Source organism: Lactuca virosa, chromosome 1 (genome assembly GCF_052849685.1).
Source record: "Lactuca virosa cultivar CGN04683 chromosome 1, Lactuca_virosa_CGN04683_v6, whole genome shotgun sequence".
Taxonomy (NCBI): domain Eukaryota; kingdom Viridiplantae; phylum Streptophyta; class Magnoliopsida; order Asterales; family Asteraceae; genus Lactuca; species Lactuca virosa.
This window is the reverse complement of record NC_136426.1, coordinates 42293702-42314207: the sequence shown is the minus strand read 5'-3', so window position 1 is coordinate 42314207 and position 20506 is coordinate 42293702. Positions and strand designations below refer to the sequence as shown.

Sequence of the window (20506 nt, the reverse complement as noted above, 5' to 3'; positions counted from 1 at the left end):
GAGAAACAAGGAAGTAGAAGAAGCCTTGAATTGTAAAAAGGCCTTGTTTCCCTTGTGGACGAAAGAGACACTTATCAATCAGGCGATAGAATTTCCAAGTATTTATTGGTTGGAACCTGTTGCTTCATTTGACTGTGATAACTCTAAGGACTCGCAGTTCAACATGCCAATTACAAGAAAAGCATTCACGTTCCATTGCTTTGATTCGACTGCTGAGGTTCCTTTTCCTCATCCTAAGGTTGACCGAGAGCTGATTGACTTCTATTTGAAGTATGGGCAACCGCAGTACTTGACTTGGAGTGCACAGAAGATCATTACAGTCAAGGTACTGAAACCGACACTTGCTGGGAGATTTATCAATGTCAAATTCAAGATCACTCGTGGTACAGCAAACACGGTGTCGACTATCTCTCTAGCAGACCTTCCTAATCTCAATCCCCATGATTGGATTTTGCTATATAACATTCTGCTCACTAATCCGAAGGAATATGACCCCATTCTAGAACATTTGAAGAGAATGTTAGCTTCCTACATCCATGAAGTTGCTGCTATGGATCAGGAGATAGCAAAGGTTATGAACAAGAAGCCAACAGTCAAGCCTACACCAAAGCCAGGGGATGTGAACAAGATGAAGATGGGCCAAATAGATTCAACACATCTCACTGTGATGTTTACCAAAGGCGAAGCTCACAGATTTTTGTTTGCTCTGGTTGATAAGCATTTATTTTCCACAGACTGCTTGGAGCACATCATCAACATAATACATCGGTGCAAGCAGAATTCAGAGGCTGACAAGAAGAATTTTACAGACATGCTTCGGTGGTACATTACATTTCGCTATCATCTTTTGGCAATCATACCGAAGGTGTTTAAGGCTGTGAAGAAGACTTCTGTTGTTCAACAGAATTGAGGTTTCGGCTCCAAAGACGCAAAGGGGGAGATTGTTGAGTCCATTTGTGTTGCGTCATGGGCCTTACGTTTTGCATCCGGATTGGGCCTGTCCTTCCGTGATTATCTAGATTAGCTAGTAGGGTTATACTATATATATGCATGCATGTATGCATTATATGATATTGATTATCACGTTCATAACTTCTATAACCCTAAACACCTCTACAGTAGCAGTTCTTAATCGAGCTCTTCTGAGGTGTTAAAGTTTTAATCATTCGACACATTCAAAGTCATTCTTGTATTCGTTTTTACATTCTTGATTGTTTGCTTGCTCAGAATCTAACGATCCTGATAGAACTTTGTTCTAACAAACCCATTTTCGGCCGTAAACCCATTTTTGGCCATAAACCCGTTTCCGACCGTAAACCCAGCCGATATATAAGTTTTTCCCAGAGAGATTCCTGATTTTTCATCTTTTTCACTCGAAAATACTCTCCAAGTGCTCCCAAGAACCTCCCAAGAACATTCAAATCATCAAGATCAAACCTTCAAATCTTCAAGTTATTCCTCAAGAACACCAAGAACACCAAGAACGGCCTTCAAATCTTCAAAGGCTGCAAACCGTTTACAGCCGAAAATTGTTCACAACCGAAAACCATTCTTATCCGCAAACCGTTCACGACCGCAAACAGTCTTGAGCCGTGAACCTTGGCCACAAACCCTCGTTTTCCACAAATACAAGTCTCGGTAACATTACTAACCCAAAAGCAAGTGTTCTCTAATTCGTTAATTTAAATACAATTATGTGTTTAATTATTGTTAGGATTACGTTAATTCCGCGTACAACAACTCAATGGTCATCTTTCCAGTCTCGCCGTCCGGCACATACACATAATCAACTGTGAGTTCATACCCCTACACTTTTACTGTTTTTAACGTTTTCAGGGGGGAATACATGCAAAACACAAATAAATTTTGTGTTCTTATATAAAGGATTTCAAAAGGATTAAAACTTATGCAATTGATACAACCAAGAAATCACCACATTTTATAAAATATTTAGATATTTTATCCCTTTTGTAACATGCTAAGCATGAGGGAAGTTTTTCAACATACAATCATAATTGCAAAGTTTTCAGTACAATACATGAACCAAATACATAACATACATACAAACTATAATAGGTATAGTTTGGGATTCAACACACGATTTTATCAAGTCCAGAGCTTATACATTAACAAACATATAAACTATGTTATATATAGTTTATGGCATACATTACTACTTTCTGAGAACAAGAGTACAATACTAAATAATTATTTAAGTATAATTATTTTACTCTACAAGTATACATACAGTTTCAAGTACAAGAGAACAATACAATACTACACGTAAACTAGTTAATACAGGGTTGTGAGGCACTACTTCAATTGTACCCTTCGGGGTGCGGAACTAAATCCTAACACAGTATAACCAGAGTCTCCTGGAAGGAGAGCGTGAGATTTGTGAATAGATCTATTCGGGACTGACAATCCTACACCTGAACTGCTAGCTACAGTTAGGCAGGCATGCCTGAGGTGACAAATGTCATAACATCCGACGCCTGAAGAACGTTGTGGAGGTCACTAGGTCATATCAAGCATGGTTATATCAAACTCACAACAGTATAAACTAACCATTTTTTTACGGGATTTCAATTCTTCAAATAGTTTTATTTTCATTAATAAAACTATCATACACTACAACTGGAGGATTCCAGGGGACACAAATACATGGTTTTATTTTAAATAATAAAACTACTATACATACTGGTGGTAGCCAAGGTTTTCATACAGAACATATTATACATGTAACATCCCAATTTTCAAGACCAAAAATATTCGTTTTTAAATATAATACTTATAAAACCATCATACTGGTAGTAGCCAGAGTTTTCATACAGAACATACTATACAAAGGCTTTTGTACAGAACATATTATACAATACAACTGGTGTTAACCAGGCAGACAAACTAACATTTTTGTATACTACTATATAATACAATAACGAACATACATTTTAGTCTTAGGGCTTAAGACTACTTTTCCTTACTAAAGAAAATATTGGATTTTCTTGAGGACATGCAAACATTTTACAGATTCACAGACATGTCTTCATTACAAAAACATACTTATGAACTCACCAGCTTTAATGTTGATACTCTTTCAAAACCGCTTGTATTCTCAGGAAATCAGTAGACATGTATTCCTGCATGCTTTTGAGAAGACGGAGCTTTTAGAGTCGCGTCTTTTAATACTTTTGATTATACTTTTGTTGTATACAGACTATGTATCGAACAGATGTAAATATTTTACTTATTCAATGTAATGGTTGTGTTTACTTTGATTACTATGATGCAATTGTTGTGATACTGTACATGACGTCCTCCACCCCCGAACGTTTCTGCTGTTCCGGTTTGGGGGTGTGACTAAGCTCTAGAAAGCAAGCACCAGAAATCTCGTGCCTCTGATGGCTCACATCCAAAACCCTATAAACCCTATAATGAAGATGAGAGAAAGGAGAGAGGAATAAATTTTGTTCCTATGTTTCTTAAGACGGTCATGAACGAAAATTAATGGCTTTGGGGTCCTATTTATAGTTTAGGTAACTTGCAAACAAAGTAGAATCTGAATTGATTAAATAATAGATTTAATCATAATTTAAATCCTTTCCTTTTATGAAACCAGGAGGCTTCCAGAAACCCTACAGGAGCCTCCAAAACCATCCATGCCATGGAGGTTTCTAGAATTGTTTCTTTAGTTCAACTATTGAATAATTACAATTCACCATTTGCACCTTTAATTAATTCTAATTAGGCCCAAATTAATTCCAGATTGATTCTGATTAATAATTAATTAATTCTAATTGATTTCTTATTAATTTATTAACCATATAAATTAACAAATCAATTATTTAACTATTGATATCATATTAATTCATTAATCACATAAGAAATTAGCATATTAATTAATAATTCCCAATTAATATATTAACAAAACATTTCTCTCTCTTTCCTAATATCATTTCTAGCTAATTCTGGTTATGAGGGCAACCCAAAAGAACATTGCTTCTATTTTCAAGTTTATACCAGCCGAACCATAGGAGAATGATCGAACCCTCGGGAAATGGCCGATGATATATATATATATATATATATATATATATATATATATATATATATATATATATATATATATATATATATATATATATATATATATATATATATATATATATATATATATATATATATATATATATATATATCATAAAAGTCATGGACACTCATAGTATACCGATGGAGTACTCGAATATTTGTCTCCAACTACTACTATTTAATAAAATTATACTAAGTGTATAACATGTCCGTGTTATCCTAAGCTTCTTTTGTTGTATTATATTTCACAACAGTATGTCAGTCGATTGAATAACATCTTCGTTGATCCAAGTGACATTTTTTGAATTATCATTCTCTCATATAATAAACAAAGTTGTATAATTGGATGACTTCTCATCATTAGATTTAGGGATAATGACACTGTAGCACAATGAAGTTTTGGGTTTGGTTCGATTTGACAATTTATGTTATTTTTTTGCGCAAGAGACCATCTAGCTTTTACTGTACATGTCAATTAAGTCATTATCGTTAGTTTTTAACCATTCATCCATTAACCAATTGTTCTAAATTATTTGAATGACCCTTATGGTTAAAAATTTATTCGTAGTTTGTCTAAAAAGTAGTAAAATTCATCATTTTTTTAAATCTCACATCTACAGTAAATGACAAAATTCCCCTTCTTCTCAATGCAGGTTTTATAAGACGATGATAAATGATGCCGGTACAGCGATGTCGTACTCGACACAGTTTTACTCAAATGTGTCGGCGACATGGGTAACAGAGTAAGTTCAATCCACTAAAAAAATCATTAAAATCAACAAATTTTTCACATCACAGTCGTGCATTTCTAAAAATTTCCCAAATTAATCAAATCTAACCAAGATTTCAGTAACCCATTTGATATCTTTGAATCACTATTCGACGTGGGCGGCGGAATCGGTGGTCGGAACTCCTACAACATGGTCACGGAAGGTGAAGATCAAGGCTACAACCTCGTTCGAAACTTCAAAGAAGCTGTATTCAGAATCGAAATAGAAATCAAAATATAAAAACTCGACACCTGTCAAACTTGCAAAGGATCCGACGCCAAAACCGGAACCACCACTTCCCGTTGTTGCCCATACGATGATCAAGGCGAAGTCATATCCTCCACTAGATCTCCTATCAGCATCTTCCAACAAGGCACCACTTGCTCCTCCTGTAAAGAAAAACCGGTGAAATCTCAATTCCCTGCACCACATGCTCCGACGACGGGAGATTTTGAAAGTCAAAACGAATTAGCCTCAAAGTCCTTTTTGATGTCGATTTTAGTAACCGGTTGAGAGTTAGTTCAGAAGGTAACACCAGAAAAAAAGGCGGACCCGCCGCCAACTTGTTTTTGATACTTGATGTTCTTTTAGATCCGGTGTTGAAACATGACGATACGAACAAGCTGTACACTTAGTCCCTAGAGTGACGATACAAACATTCTTTACACGATGGCAATGTTACTGTTTGGTCCCTGAGTTTCAAAAATGATGAATTTTATTACTTATGGGACCAACTATGAATAACATTTTAACCATATGGACCATTCGTGAAATTTAAAACAACTAGTTAACGGAGGAATGGTTAAAAACTAACAACAATGACTTAATTGGGATGTACAGTAAAAATTAGATGGATTATTGCGTAAAAAAATAACATGAATGGACAAATCGGACCAAACTCAAAGCTTCATTGTGCTACGGTGACATTATCCCTTAGATTTATGACGTGCTAGTAAAATATCCTCACATATGTTTACCATGCAAAAAATAGTGTGTGTGTATATATATATATATATATATATATATATATATATATATATATATATATATATATATATATATATATATATATCTATGGCTAGGTTATAATGTGGATGGACAACTATTGTGCGGATGTGTGGACAGTGTTATTTTATGAGAATTACTGAAAGAATAAGTTGTTTAGTAATGTGAATACGTTCAACCTCACACAATTATTTTCATTTCCATTCATTCTCACTAATTCTTATTCATTTTTGTTATCACACATCGTTTTTCACTAATTTTCATTCTTACAGAATACGACTCAATAAAAATCCTGACAACATTCTGACAGAATGTGAATGAATAATAATAAAAATTTATAATAACTTTATAGACGATTTAATTTGTGAGAATACGTGATAATGACAATAGTTATGTTAGATTGAACGTATTCACATTATCAAACAACATATTTTCTTTGTCAATCTCACAAAATAACACTGTCCACACGTCCGCACAGTAGATGTCAATCCACATTTGAATATATATATATATATATATATATATATATATATATATATATATATATATATATGTAACGACGTAATTTTTCAAACCAATTTTTCATTTTTAAAACACATAAAACTCATATATTATATTTCATAAAAATCATAAGCCACAACAAAAGTCAAATCACAAAATCCTCAACATAATCTCGAACAGGTGTGTACAATCACGCCGGTGTCTTCCCGCGATCCTCGGAAGTACCTGAAACACATAACACGTAACACGGTAAGCATAAAGCTTAGTGAGTTCCCCAAAATACCACATACAACACATTAGCCACTCGAGGCTATAACTCTGTAAGACCCTCCGGTCAATGTGTCTCAGTGGGACCCTCCAGTCCCACAACTCTGATGGACCCTCCGGTCCTAACTCTGTGGACCCTCCGGTCCTAACTCTGTAAACTCTGAATAACACATGACATAAATCACACAGACATAATGCAGTAATATCACAGTACTCAAATAAATACAATAGACCCTCTGGTCACACATAGATACCACTCTAGGTAAAGTATGGTGAGAAGACTCACCTCGTAAGCTAGCTAGTAAAATCTCGTGCTCGAAATCCTCGATCTAGCCTCCGCCTAACATATTAGATAAGTATCTCTAATCAATATCCCACTCTTACTGAAATACACCAAAAGTTCTCTTACACTCTTTCTAACCCTTGGAATGGGTAAAAGACCATTTTACCCCTCCCTTGTCTCAAATGCTCATACTTGACCCAACCATAAAGTCAACAAAAGTCAATACGAATCAACAGTCAGAGTTGACCTGACTCGTCGAGTGCACTCTTGTGACTCGTCGAGTCCACTTGTATCCTCAGAGCTCTTCCTAGGGTTTCACTCAGCTCGTCGAGTTGACCCCCAACTTGATGAGTTGTCACTGGGTCCAGAACGATGGGGCAACCCGCTCCGACTCGTCGAGTCATCTCATAGACTCGGCGAGTTGACTCATTCGGATTTCTCATTTGGGCACCTGAGGTCAGCCTCTAGATCTAGCCTCCTAATACCCAAAAGTCACGTAAAGGTTCGATCTTGATGACCATGCATGGCATATATTGCTCTATATGCCCTCACTACTCCATTAATGCTTCCAAAACACAAAACTCCTTGGTTGATTCACTAAGGCTCTAAACTTTTGGACTCTCTGGACCTCACAACGTCCAGATCTGAAGTCTAAACTCGAAAAGGGGCTTGATGCATCCATAGCCCCATCAAGAAGGTGTTACAAGCCCTAAATCTCAAGAACATGAGATCTAATCATCCTACAAGAAAGGTAAAAGCTTTTTACCTCGATCTGAAGCTTGAGATGAAGAAGAAACAGATCCACTGGCCCTCCCTTCTTGATCTTTGAAGAACCTTCCTTCCTCTTCAAGGAAATGAGCCAAAATGAACACAAGATTAGCTATCCTCACCACTCTACCTCACTATGGACGTTAGGGTTTCTCTCAAGGGTGTAAGGGTTCCGGTGAGACGAAATGGAGGCTATAAGTACCCTTAAATAGGCCGCAAGCCCGAGAGTTTAGGGTTTCCTTCAGCAGCGCTGACTCGGCGAGTCGCCTCACAGACTCGTCGAGTCCATTCATTAATCCACGTCACTAGTCGCGATTCTACTCAACGAGTTGAGGAACCAACTCGTCGAGTCACTCCACAAATCTCAAATTAAATGATAAAAATAATATACCTAGGAATCCGGTTGTTACAATATATATATATATATATATATATATATATATATATATATATATATATATATATAACTCCAGAAGAAATAAATTTATCCATTATACTAATGGAGTGCAGATATATATATATATATATATATATATATATATATATATATATATATATATATATATATATAGAGAGAGAGAGAGAGAGAAAGAGAGAGAGAGAGCTAGGTTCAGGTTTTTAAAGTAATTATTGTGTTATTGTATGAATAAATATAGGCCAATCATTTCAAAAGGGTAAATATGTAATCATACATTTAATTAATTATGTAAAATATATAAATCAATTAATATCCCTTTAATTTAGGAATATCAGTTTTAAAACCCAATTTCTAGTATATATCATCACGTCCGCCTCTTCCCTCTTTTCTTCTATTCATCGTCGCCCCCAACCTTTTCCCTCTCATCTCCCTCTCGTACACACTCCACTTCTGGCCGACCAAGCACACACACGACGACATATTCTGGAATACGCATCCAAACACGAGTAGAAACACTCGTACTCACGTAAAACACAACGCGACAACCAATATATTTCTTCTTCCGATCGCTCGCTCCCACAGTTACAATCGGCGACCTTCGTCTATGATGCTCGTTAAAGCGGCGACGGTGGTTGGGCATCGGTAGTTCACATCAGCCATATAAACATGGCGGTGACTGAGCGGTTCACGGCAGTTAGCCACCACGAAAGGGATGGTGGCGTGACAACCCTAGACTTCTTGCATCCGACTGGCTCGCTCTCTTTCAGATGTAGGAGGGGGTGGCTCCGGCGATTTCCAGCTCCAACGGCGGATAGGAGGTGGCCGGTGAAGGATGGGGTATAAGCGGCGGTTGTAGCACCCTCCTAGGGTTAGGGTTCTTATTGCGGCGACTGTAGCACCCTCTCATCCGAAATTGAAAGTTGTTTTGATGCACACCAAACGCTCGCTAAAATGCTTCAACTGAATGGTATTTCTTCGTTTATAGTATTCTATCATAAAAGAATGTTTTTTATGATAATCATGAACATATTCTGTTAGAATTCCCCGAATTAATATAATTATTGGTAAATGAATTCCAATTCTATCAGAATGGAATCACGAATACCAATTATGTTGGAATGGAATATGGATATTTTCTCACTAATTTATTATTTGATTTGTTTCTACAGAAGCTGATGCTTGAAGAACGGACCACGAAATTTGAACGACGCCTCTTAGCAACATTATTATTTTAGAATGTAGTAATGTCTTTGTTAGATTTTGATGTTTTTTTTCCAGATTTGAAAGTTTTTTTAGTTTTATTCTTTAACAATAAATGTAATTCTTAGCAATTGTTACATGTATTCTATAAGAATTAATGTAATTTTTGTTTTAATTCTTCAATTGATGGTTCGAGAATTTTGTTATTCTATAAGAAATTTTTAAAGTCATGATCAAGAAATATGTTCAAGAATATTTTTATTATTTTATGGTTCAAGAATTTTTTTATTTTTGAACATACTCAAACATATTCTGTCAGAATGTCCGAATTAAAAACCTTATAATTCGTAAAATCAGATTTTTAAAATTAATAGAATATATGGTCCCACAAAATATGCAAATTTCATTTATTAAATTTATGTTAATTGACTAAAATACCCTTCTAGTTAAATTAGATGATATTTTTCAATTATATTTAATTCAATAATATGTATTAATCACTTTCTTAAAATAAGTAAAATGATTGGCCCACATTTATGCATACAATAACACAATAATTACTTTGAATATAATAACCTAAGCATATATATATATATATATATATATATATATATATATATATATATATATATATATATATATATATATATATATATATATATATATATATAACTCCAAAAGAAATAAATTTATCCATTATACTAATGGAGTGTAAGGAGTCATCTTTCTGAGTCATACTAACAATATCCAAAACAAATGAATGCTAACACTAACCAAAACAAATGAATACTAGTTGCAAAGACAAATAAATACCACCAATAATCAAAATGAACAAACAACATGAGCAAAACGAACCATAATCGAACAAACCATGAAAAACAACAATTTACCAGAACCTCGATGAACACTAACCAATTACTTTTTTTTTCTTTTTTGAAACTAATCTCTGCTACACCGACCTCCACAATAAACAAATCATGAATCAAGAATAAGTCGAGCTTTGATACCATGTAATTAAACCGATACAAAAGCAGAGAAAACAACTAGTGTTTTACAATTTGCTGGAAAATTTGAATTACAAACAAGACTGACCCTAGATATAGTGGGCACATGGAAAATAAAAAAATGGACTCCTAAAATCATTAATATAATAAAATTTTAATCGAAAATAAAAAAAACTATTATAAAATTCACTATTAATATTAGAAAACACAAATATGATCACAACATTACAAAAAAAAAAAAAAAAAAAAAAAAAACAAAAAAACTAATTAACTTAAAGAAAAAAACTTATAGCATTTTTAGGTAAGTTAATTTTTTCTTTATATAACTATACTATATACTCTAGGAATTTTTGGGCACTTAGAGACAGGCTCTGAACGACCACCCGAGTTGCCCACCGTCTGCATCGGGAAAAAAAAATGAAGATTATAAATCGAAAAGGTATTTAGGATTAATCTAGTTATAAGGCTAATTAAAAGCCCAAAACAAAAAGATCCTATTATATAATTAGGGATGTCAACGGGGGCAAACGGGACGGATATTGTATCCCCCGCCTGCCCCCAAAATTTCACCGTTCCCTCGCTCCCGCCTCCGCCGCCGAAATCTCCAGCCTTTCCATCTCCGTCATCGTTCCTCCGTCCCGATTGACTTTGGGTTACCTGCTTTGGGCTTAAAAGAAGTTGTTGTTTGGGCTAAAAGAAAATATTTTTTGGATAACAAATAGTTTTTTATAAAAAAAATTTACATATTACAAAAAAACTTAAAACATGTTTTTTGATTAATTTTGATAGGTCAAAATCATGCTATTGTTTATATATATATATATATATATATATATATATATATATATATATATATATATATATATATATATATAAATTTATTAACGGCCCCCCATTGGGGTTTCGGGATGGAACTGTCCATCACGGCTCCCGCCCCCGAAGTTAAAACGGGGGTTCACCTTGCCCCCGCCCTCGATTTCGTTAAACAAATACCCACATATGGGACAGAGCCGCACAGAAACGCGGTCCTACAGAACTTTTTGACATACCTATATATAATTTTTTTTATTACGCCTAACATGAAGCACATAGGCAAGGCGGGAGCACTAGTACAAAACGTATTTTTTGGTGCGATGAGGTTTTTTTTGTTGGTGTGGTGGTAGCCTAAAACCGCATCATTAAAACACTTTCGCATCAATAAATTACGTAACCGCACACAAATGCATTTTTTATGTTGTTTTCCAAAAACACACTAATAAATGCATTTTTTAATGCGGTTTTCCAAAATCGCACTAATAAATGTATCTTTTGATGCCGTTTTCCAAAACCGTACTAATAATAAATACATTTTTTGATGCTATTCTCCAAAACCATACTAATAAATGTATTTTTGGTGCGGTTTTCCAATAATAACACCAATAAATATATTATTTCATTCAAAATTTTCATTGGACGTAAGATCCTCCAAATTTTTAGTGACCCCTCCCATTTATTTCATTCAAGTTTTTGTTTCCCTCCCATTTATTTCGTCTCCCAACCAAATAGACATCTTCTTCTTCACGTCCAGATTCTATGATCTTTGTATAACTTTTTTCTGGGTGCTATTCAGTTTCAATCTTTATTAATTCCACCTATTCTAAAGCTTTTTTTTGTTGCATATTTTTATTATTGCAAGTTAGACAAAGATTTATGATCTTAAAGGCAATGAAATATCATCACCACTTTCTCACTGCTTTAAGACCACAATTTCAAGCTCCATTGTAAGATTAAATCTAACAAAACTTAAATATTATTTTATTCTAGTATGTTTATCATCTGTTAATCAAAATGAATAATCATCGTCATCTTCTACCCACAGGCTTAACCTGAAACACTGAAAATAGTTCAGGTCACCATTGCTAATCGGTTGTCGGTTGATGAGAGCACAAACGCCCTTGCAACAAAATTTGCGGATCTTGGTGTTGATTCTCTTGACAATGTAAGTTTTGTTTTGATTTGAAACGAATCAAAACTCAAACTACTAGTCATCGATCTATATAATAACTCAATACATATCATTGAACAGGTTGAGATTATGATGACCTTGAAAGAAAAGTTTGGAGTATCAATTGGCGACAGTGGAGCTGGGAACATTTTGATTGTTCAAGACAATGTTGGTCTGTCGAGAAAGTGAAGAAAGATGTTTATTGTTTTTTGGTACGGTTCTTTGTTTGTTGGTGCGATTCTATTGTAATGTATTTTGAGGCGGTTTTGCTATCTGTTGGTGCGGTTTTATAACCGCCCCAAAAGATCATTTTAACCGCATCAACAAATGTTTTATGTACTAGTGGAGAACCAGACAATGGAGCCAGGGGCGTAGCTACACTATGTGAAGGTGGGTCCTAGGACCTACCTTTTTTTTTTAATACAACAATTCTATATAAAAAAACATAAGTAACTACCTTATTTTTGACAAAAGACCTATATTTCCATACTTTTTTCCATTTCATTTATATAAGGAACCACGTTGATTTTGGTTCTAGATTCGCCACTGAATGGAGCTCTATTTTTTCTCCTGTGGTTACAAATCACGGTCTTGCATTGACAAGGGAGCCCAAAGATCGTCTACTATTGATCACCTTAACACGATATTATCACATACAAAGGCTTTATCACAACCTAAAGCTATATAAACAAACGTACTTCTTGCATGGATATTTATTCTACGTGACAAAGACTTGCTTAAATTTCAGAACGTAGATTCATCATGGTCGCCCGTGGGTGACATACAGCCATCAATGGTTGTGCCTTGAACAAGGCAAGACATGTTTGCTCGGTCATATCAACCATCTTCTCGCTAACCCTTTCCCAGTCGAAGGTATGTAAAAGTGAGCCCAAAGTAAAAGTGATCACATGCATCGCCATGTGCTTTCCAGGACAACTCCTCCTTCCATACCCAAAGGGAATTAACTTAAATCCATCTCTTTCGCCTACAATCTTTTCAAATCTTTCTGGCATGAATTTTTCAGGTTCCTTCCATATATCGGGATCGTTTTGAATAGCCCACGCATTCACCATTAGCATGGTGCCTTTAGGGATGTAATATCCTCCAATACAACATTCCTTTGATGACTCATGAGGGACTAGTAAAGGGGCAACTGGATACATTCTTAATGTCTCCTTTACAATGCAATGGAGATAAGGCAAATGCTCCATATCTGACTGATTGAGGAATCGTTTATCATCGCCAACATAATTCTCAATCTCATTCTGTGCTTTCCGTAGAACTTCTGGATGGTTCAATAAAAGAGAAAATGCCCACTCCAAAACTCCGACTGTTGTATCAGTTCCTGCTGACATTAAGACCTAAGAAAAACATACGTGGACAAAGTAGTTAATTAGATACTACCAACATTTCACTTTTTCTGAAAATTATAGAGTGTATCAAAAGAACATACTTGCACAAGTCCTCTGATAAGTTCATCAGGGTAACGTTTAGGATTTTCTTTCTGTCTAACCAACAAGAACTCAATCACTTTTCCTTCTTTCTGACCTGATCCCTCAATATCAGGCATCCTTGTTCTAAGTTCCTCAATTAAGCTGTCCATGAGAGAATCTCCTTTTTTTTGCAACTCCTTGCACCTTTGCTCCAAAGTAATCAATCCTAGCATCTTTAATAACGGCATAAAATACCCCACATCTGGTTCGTCGGTCGTCATCCTAAATGAATGAGTGACATAGTCGACCATAGAAATTGACTCCATCCCGTTTCCCTCGCAAGTCATCTTTTTCGGGCAGTACCTATCAAAAACATCATATACTGAGAACTGCGACTACATCATGGCACGTTAAAACTATTACGATATACATCAAGTAATATTAGAGTTATAATTACCAAATGGGTGCGTCTCAGCGTGTGGCCTACATAATTTTGAGTGTGTGGCGGGGTTCATTTAAGATAAGTATACTCAAACATCAAAATCCTTAGCTTAAAAATAATACTACTATTTACTTTATGGATTAATCATCATGGTGGTTACGAAAAGTCCAATTACCATAAAGTGTGCTAAAAGGGGAAGCATTATGTCCACTTTATTTGCTAAATTATATTGCATGGGTCACACATAATATATATATATATATATATATATATATATATATATATATATATATATATATATATATATATATAAAAGAAAGTTTATTTTGAATTACCCTATCTACTTTAATAAATGAAAGTTTTTTTTGCTAGGTGTCGTACTCTTATTCAATTTGACAAATGTCATTTTGTTGTTATTTTGAATTAATCTTTTCCACACGTTATTTTATTTTATGAGTTTTTCTATTTTATTAAATTACATATAATATTTTAATGTAATAATTACAATAAATGTAGTAATAAATATATATCAATTTAATTAACGAAGTTACCTTTTAATTTCAAAATTCTCAAATTAAATCATTAGTTTCTTTTGCTTATTATTTAAATTAATTTTTTAAAATTTAAAAGATAAAAAAATTTCAAAAATAATAATTCATTATTGTTCTTATTTTCTTATAAATTCAAAGTTCTCAAATATTTTGACTTTTATATTTAATCTTTTTTTTTAAATTAACTCATGTACTACATGAGTCTCACAACTAGTAAGATATATAAGTTTAGATATCCAAACTTATCATAGTATGCCGTTTTGTATCATATATGTATTACAATGTTCTTAAACTCTAACTCTAATTTGATTTAATTTTAAGATTTTCGAAATTTCATCTTTTATATTTCTCTTACATCACATCTCAATTGAGAGGTTATGGGTTTAAGTTTTGCTGAGAGGTTATGGGTTTAAGTTTTCCTGAGGACATAAGTGATAATTTAAAAGTAGATTAGTTTACTGTCCAAAAAAAATTAAAAATAATGAATATGGTACGAAATTAAGAATATGCATGGAGTATATAAAGTTAATTAGTTTGTCCAAATTAGCATATAATCACAAAAGAAAGAAATCTTTTTTTATGTAATAATTATTTTCTTATGGTAGTTACTTAAAGTAAATCATATATTTATCTCTTTCTTTTGTGTTTTCATTTTAACTGATCAAACATTTCATCTTTATATTTTATGAGAAATTAAATTGTCTCCTACGCCTGTAAATATTCTTACCCACTAAACTTATGACAAATATCATCATCTCATATATTTTTAACTATCTCGTTAAGGGTATATTATAGGGGTGTTGACCGGGTAATTTTTTCGTTTTCGGGTAATTTGGGTTTTTCATGTTAAAAAAAATATTTGTTACCCGACCCAAATTAAATTCGGGTAATTCGGGTATCGGGTCGGGTTTGGGTAATTCGGGTATTACCCGAAATATATAATTATTTTTTGAATTTCACCTGAAAATATATTTAATGAAATAAATACGTCGTGTTTTATTATTCTTGTTTATATAAACAATTATTATTCTTGTTTATATAAACAAACGAGACATAAACGGAGTTACTCAAGATTTGAACATTGAGATTTTTTAGTCAATAATACCTGAGATATCAAGTAATTTTTTAACAACTTAATCTAATCTAATAAGATGTTAAAAAAACAAATACTTAAAATCTTAATTTAAAAGTTTAAAATGTTTAAGATAATTGTAGCCATAAGTTTTGTTATGTTCGAAAGTTTCGTCAAGATAATGAGTTTGTTAGTTGCAATAAAAACTATAATCTAGAAAACAGTTAAGTTTTAAAAAACATCATGATATATAAACAATTACTTTTAATAATGTTAGTGTCATATTGTCATAATAAAAGAGATTCATGTTTTACAATAATTATAGTTAATTTAAACGTGATCAAATACCTGCTACAGAGTACAAGCTCAACGAAAAAAAGAATTTTTAAAATAATTCGGGTAATTCGGGTATACCTGAAACCCAATAAACGTACCCTTCACCCGACCTGAAAAAAATAGGGTTACCCGATTACCCGACCCGATACCCGATTTACCCGACCCGATTTACCCGATACCCGAAAAAATCGGACGGGTAATTCGGGTATCGGGTATTTTCGTCAGGTCTAGTATATTAGAAGTATATCAACTAAAATTAAATCGAATGATAGAATGATATTAGTTATGATAATTTTAATGAGTATAAATATTTATAGATATAAAAAAATAGGAGACCATAAAAGATACGAAGCATAAAAGATAGGAGGGAGGTGCTTTAATTTCTCTATTTTTATTTATACGACAAGAGGAGATTTATATAAAACACGATTTAGCTGGAGGCTAGAATTTCAATTGTTTTTATATGGTTTTATGGTCTTATTATTTATTTTTTTTGTTTAAGCAGTCATAAGCTAATAAAGCAATCATTTAGAAAACAAACTTTCAAGTTTACTGAGTTTACCCATTTCCTGCGAACATCTTCATCATCAGGTTAAGCACAAGGTCCAGAAACAACGGTTTTAGCTCTACAGTCTTTTTCTGGGAATGGAAAAGCCGGCCAAGCAACAGCTTCACCTCATCCGTGAGTGAGTCATGTTGGTCCGGTAGACGATGAAATGGGAGGATTTCAAGGCAGGAGACACGGCGGAGATGACGCCAGCGACCACCGTGAGGTGCCCAAGCAAGATTGCTGTAGTTGCGCCCAAATTCCTTTCCCACCACCAACTTAGGTCGGTGGGCAAACACCGCATCGTTTTTGGAGAAGAGATCTTCCGCAAGCGATGAGGATGAGATTAGAAGGACTCGTCGGCAACCAAAATGGAGGAACAAAATTGGCCCGTGGCGGGCGGCGATACGGTAGAGGGCTCGGTGGATTGGCAGCTGCTTGAAGAAAGAAAGGTAGCCTATTACTGGTAAGGCTAATAATGGAGTTGGCGGCAGATTCTTGATTTTGGGAACGAAATATCTGTTGAATATGGACCAGGCTATGCCCAGAAGTAAGATGTACAAGTGGAGGTCTTCCATGTGTGAGTGAACTGTGAAGCTTTCCCTAGGATTTCCACTTTCAAGTGTGGTTTCGTCGTGATTATTTATAAGCCGAAAACTGAGGTTTTTTAAGAAAAAAAAAATTATAAAAGGATAGTTTAATGTGATTGGTTCATGATCTCGTAGATATGTTTAAGACAAAAATACATAAATGGTCCTTGTGGTATAGGGAAACACGCGACTTTGGTCTAACTTTTTTTCGTTAGAGCTTCGGTCCTTGTGGTTTACGTTCATTACAACGTTGGTCCTTTTGGCTGATGTTGTTTCCTTTAATACATTTACTCCTATTCATGTGCCGAACTTGTGAGTAAATTCATTTATTCAATTTTATTTTATTTTGTTTTATCTCTCATATCTTAGTGTTTTATTTAAAAGCCCTATATCAATCTTTTTCTATTTTCAAGTTCTTCTTCATTAAGCCCTCCTACTCCTTTTCTCCTCGGCCAATTTTTTCTGCAAATCGAATCCAATGATGGTCATTTGCATGTGTTGATGAAGATATAGCGATCATCATCATGCAATCTAGGTTGAAGATTATGGTCGTGTTCCAGACAAGCGTCAAAGTGCCCATTTATTGGTTCGATGGACTCACCAATGTGCACACCCATGGATATCATCCCTGGCCTTTTGAGGTCCAAAATGGCTTGGAATAATTGCTCGAGGAAACTATTTTTGAAGTAAGGAACAACCATATATGTTTATTAGTAGTTGGATTTTTTTTCTAGGTTATTTTTCTTTTTCATATTTAACCTCGTTGTGTGAGGTCTTAATTTGGCATCATTTCTATTCTACCTAGTATGTAAACCTAGTATGTAGTGACATGCTAAATTGTAATAGGATTGTTCTTATTATGGTTTTCTATTAATTTAACAATGAATGGTTAGATGAAAAGTGAAATGTTAATGTTAACCTATTCTAGTACTATTATAATCAATGTATTTTCCTGTTGTTCATTTTATCCTTAGACATGGATATCATCCGTGGCCTTTTTAGGTCCAAAATGGCGTGGAATAATTGTTCGAGGAAGCTATTTTGGAAACAACGAACAACTATATATGTTTATTAGTAGTTGGATTTTTTTCTAGGTTATTTTTCTTTTTTTCATATTTGACCTCATTGTGTGAGGTCTTATTTTGATATCATTTCTATCTATTATGTAGTGACATGCTAAATTGAAATAGAATTGTTCTTATTAAGGTTTTGTATTAATTTGATATGTACTGGTTAGCTGAAAAGTGCAATTGTAATGTTATCATATTCTAGTACTATTATAATCGGTGTATTTTCCTATTGTTCATTTTAGAGATAATGACTTAAAAAAGGTAATATATTTTTCGATTTATACATATTTGGTCACTGAGTTTTTTTCTTCCATATTTACTCGTTCAACTTATTAAACTGTATACATTTAGTCCTTATGACCGGCTACTCCAGGTTAGCCAGTAAAAATGACTTAATAGAGTAATATATTTCTCACTTTCTACACATTTAGTCCTTAATATTTTTATACACATTTAGCTCTTAATATATATATATATATATATATATATATATATATATATATATATATATATATATATATATATATATATATATATATAGGGAAAATGACATATAGACCCTATTATGTTTCTAGGGTTTACCGATTTATCCACTTAACTTATTTTGTGGCTTTATAAGGAAACGAAGTAGTGAGCGACCTGTCTTTTTAGTCACCTTCACCTATTATAGCATGTTTCAATGCCACATCATCAAGATTTGCCCCATCAGCCATGTCATGTCATCGATGATCTCTGTAAGTGGCTAAATGGGTCAACGACGATGGTTTCGTCTACAAGCGTCTCAAACGCCCCCGTCTTGATTCTACCAGCGCATCGGCTGTTCCGCCTCCAGATCCTGCAGCTGAAGCGAAAGCACGCACAGAAAGAAAGAAGAAGGTGCTATAAAAGCTCAAAACCAAGTATCAGCAAGAGATCCACCATTGGGAACATTTGTCGAACACCTTGAAAGCATTGCAAGACCGTATGCAAAATCAACCATCGCCCACGGTACTGTCAGATCAGACGGTCTCCGTTTTGTCGGAAAATTCGTCAAATTCTCCTTTCCAGGATCTTACCGACACACTCCTTGCTCAGGTATTGGCCCACCCTTCAATAATTACCGTATTTGGATGTTGGATTGTTAATGTCGTTACTTGTAGAATTCAAAACTACAACTGATTTTCTTGTCCAGTTTCCACCAATAATCTTCTATTTCTAGCCCTGAATTCACGGGTGTTGAGGCGGGCGGTGATGTTTGATGGCGCGTCGAGGCTGTGTTTTGATTCAGGACAGACGTGTGGGTGGAGGAGAGAGAGCGGGGGTAGGGTGGTGATCGGAGCTGGAATCCCTTGGCTGTATGCGTTATTATCATCTAAATCTCGTTGATTCGTTATTAGACCTCTTGATTCTTGCGATTTTCTCTTCTTTAGATTATCCTTTGATTTTCATTATAACTAGCTCATGGAATTAGCAGGCAGATGAAAACGGGATACAGAGGATAAAAATTATTGTCTTTTCAATTGTGAAATCTATTGAATTTATCGTAAAAGAATACGTATGGACAATGGTTAAATTTACTGTGTAAACGAATGAAATTCAATAGAAATAGAAAAAATATTTATTAGATGTTAGTGTTTGGGTAAAATCTTTGAGAGGAAAGTTGAGAGGAAGAAGACGATGGTGGATGCCTGGTAGATTGTGTTCTTGGGAGAGAGAGAGAGAGAGAGAGAGAGAGAGAGAGAGATGTAGGACCAAGGGTAGGAAAAATTAAAAGTCAACGTGAGAAAATTGGTCAACAAATGTCAATATGGAAAAGGGTAACCGGATGACCCTTTCAATTCTTCCAAAATGACCTAATAGACCCGACAAAAATGAGTTCGTTCCCTTATTAGGCCAAAAAATAAGTTAAGTGGCTAAATGGGTAAACCCTAAAAACATTATAGGGTCTATATGTCATTTTCCCTATATATATATATATATATATATATATATATATATATATATATATATATATATATATATATATATATATATATATTGCAAAATAAGTAATTTTGGTTTTGTACTCATTCAATACTTATGAATGATTTCTTAAGGTTTTTCTCACGACATCTTATGTGGGACAATCATTAATGAGGTGTTTGGAGCTTTTGATGTTTATGTCCATCGTGATCTCGACTACTTGGTTGCTTAGGTC

The 20506-nt window shown here is 34.2% G+C and overlaps 2 protein-coding genes across 2 annotated transcripts; one reads left to right on the top strand and one right to left on the bottom strand.

The window, feature by feature from the left end:
- The first annotated feature begins 8767 nt into the window (after window positions 1-8767).
- LOC145113294 (uncharacterized) lies at window positions 8768-12478 on the top strand. The gene is made up of 4 exons (XM_079049405.1): window positions 8768-8938; window positions 11985-12065; window positions 12194-12283; window positions 12371-12478. The coding sequence occupies exons 1-4, from the start codon at window positions 8768-8770 to the stop codon at window positions 12476-12478; spliced, it is 450 nt and encodes a 149-aa protein (XP_078905531.1).
- A 415-nt stretch (window positions 12479-12893) lies between these two features.
- Window positions 12894-17298, bottom strand: LOC145112849 (cytochrome P450 81Q32-like). The gene is made up of 3 exons (XM_079048987.1): window positions 16686-17298; window positions 13743-14085; window positions 12894-13650 (listed from the first exon to the last, which is right to left on the bottom strand). The coding sequence occupies exons 1-3, from the start codon at window positions 17246-17248 to the stop codon at window positions 13027-13029; spliced, it is 1530 nt and encodes a 509-aa protein (XP_078905113.1). The 5' UTR covers window positions 17249-17298; the 3' UTR covers window positions 12894-13026.
- Between the last annotated feature and the right edge of the window lie 3208 nt (window positions 17299-20506).

Coding starts and splice junctions, on each gene's coding strand:
- LOC145113294 (XM_079049405.1), top strand. CDS start 8,768: ATGGCGGTGACTGAGCGGTTCACGGCAGTTAGCCACCACGAAAGGGAT. Junction 8,939..11,984: donor GGTGGCCGGTGAAGGATGGG/GTATAAGCGGCG, acceptor ATTGCAAGTTAG/ACAAAGATTTATGATCTTAA. Junction 12,284..12,370: donor GTGTTGATTCTCTTGACAAT/GTAAGTTTTGTT, acceptor ATCATTGAACAG/GTTGAGATTATGATGACCTT.
- LOC145112849 (XM_079048987.1), bottom strand. CDS start 17,248: ATGGAAGACCTCCACTTGTACATCTTACTTCTGGGCATAGCCTGGTCC. Junction 14,086..16,685: donor AAGATGTTCGCAGGAAATGG/GTAAACTCAGTA, acceptor TGTTTTTGATAG/GTACTGCCCGAAAAAGATGA. Junction 13,651..13,742: donor TTATCAGAGGACTTGTGCAA/GTATGTTCTTTT, acceptor TGTTTTTCTTAG/GTCTTAATGTCAGCAGGAAC.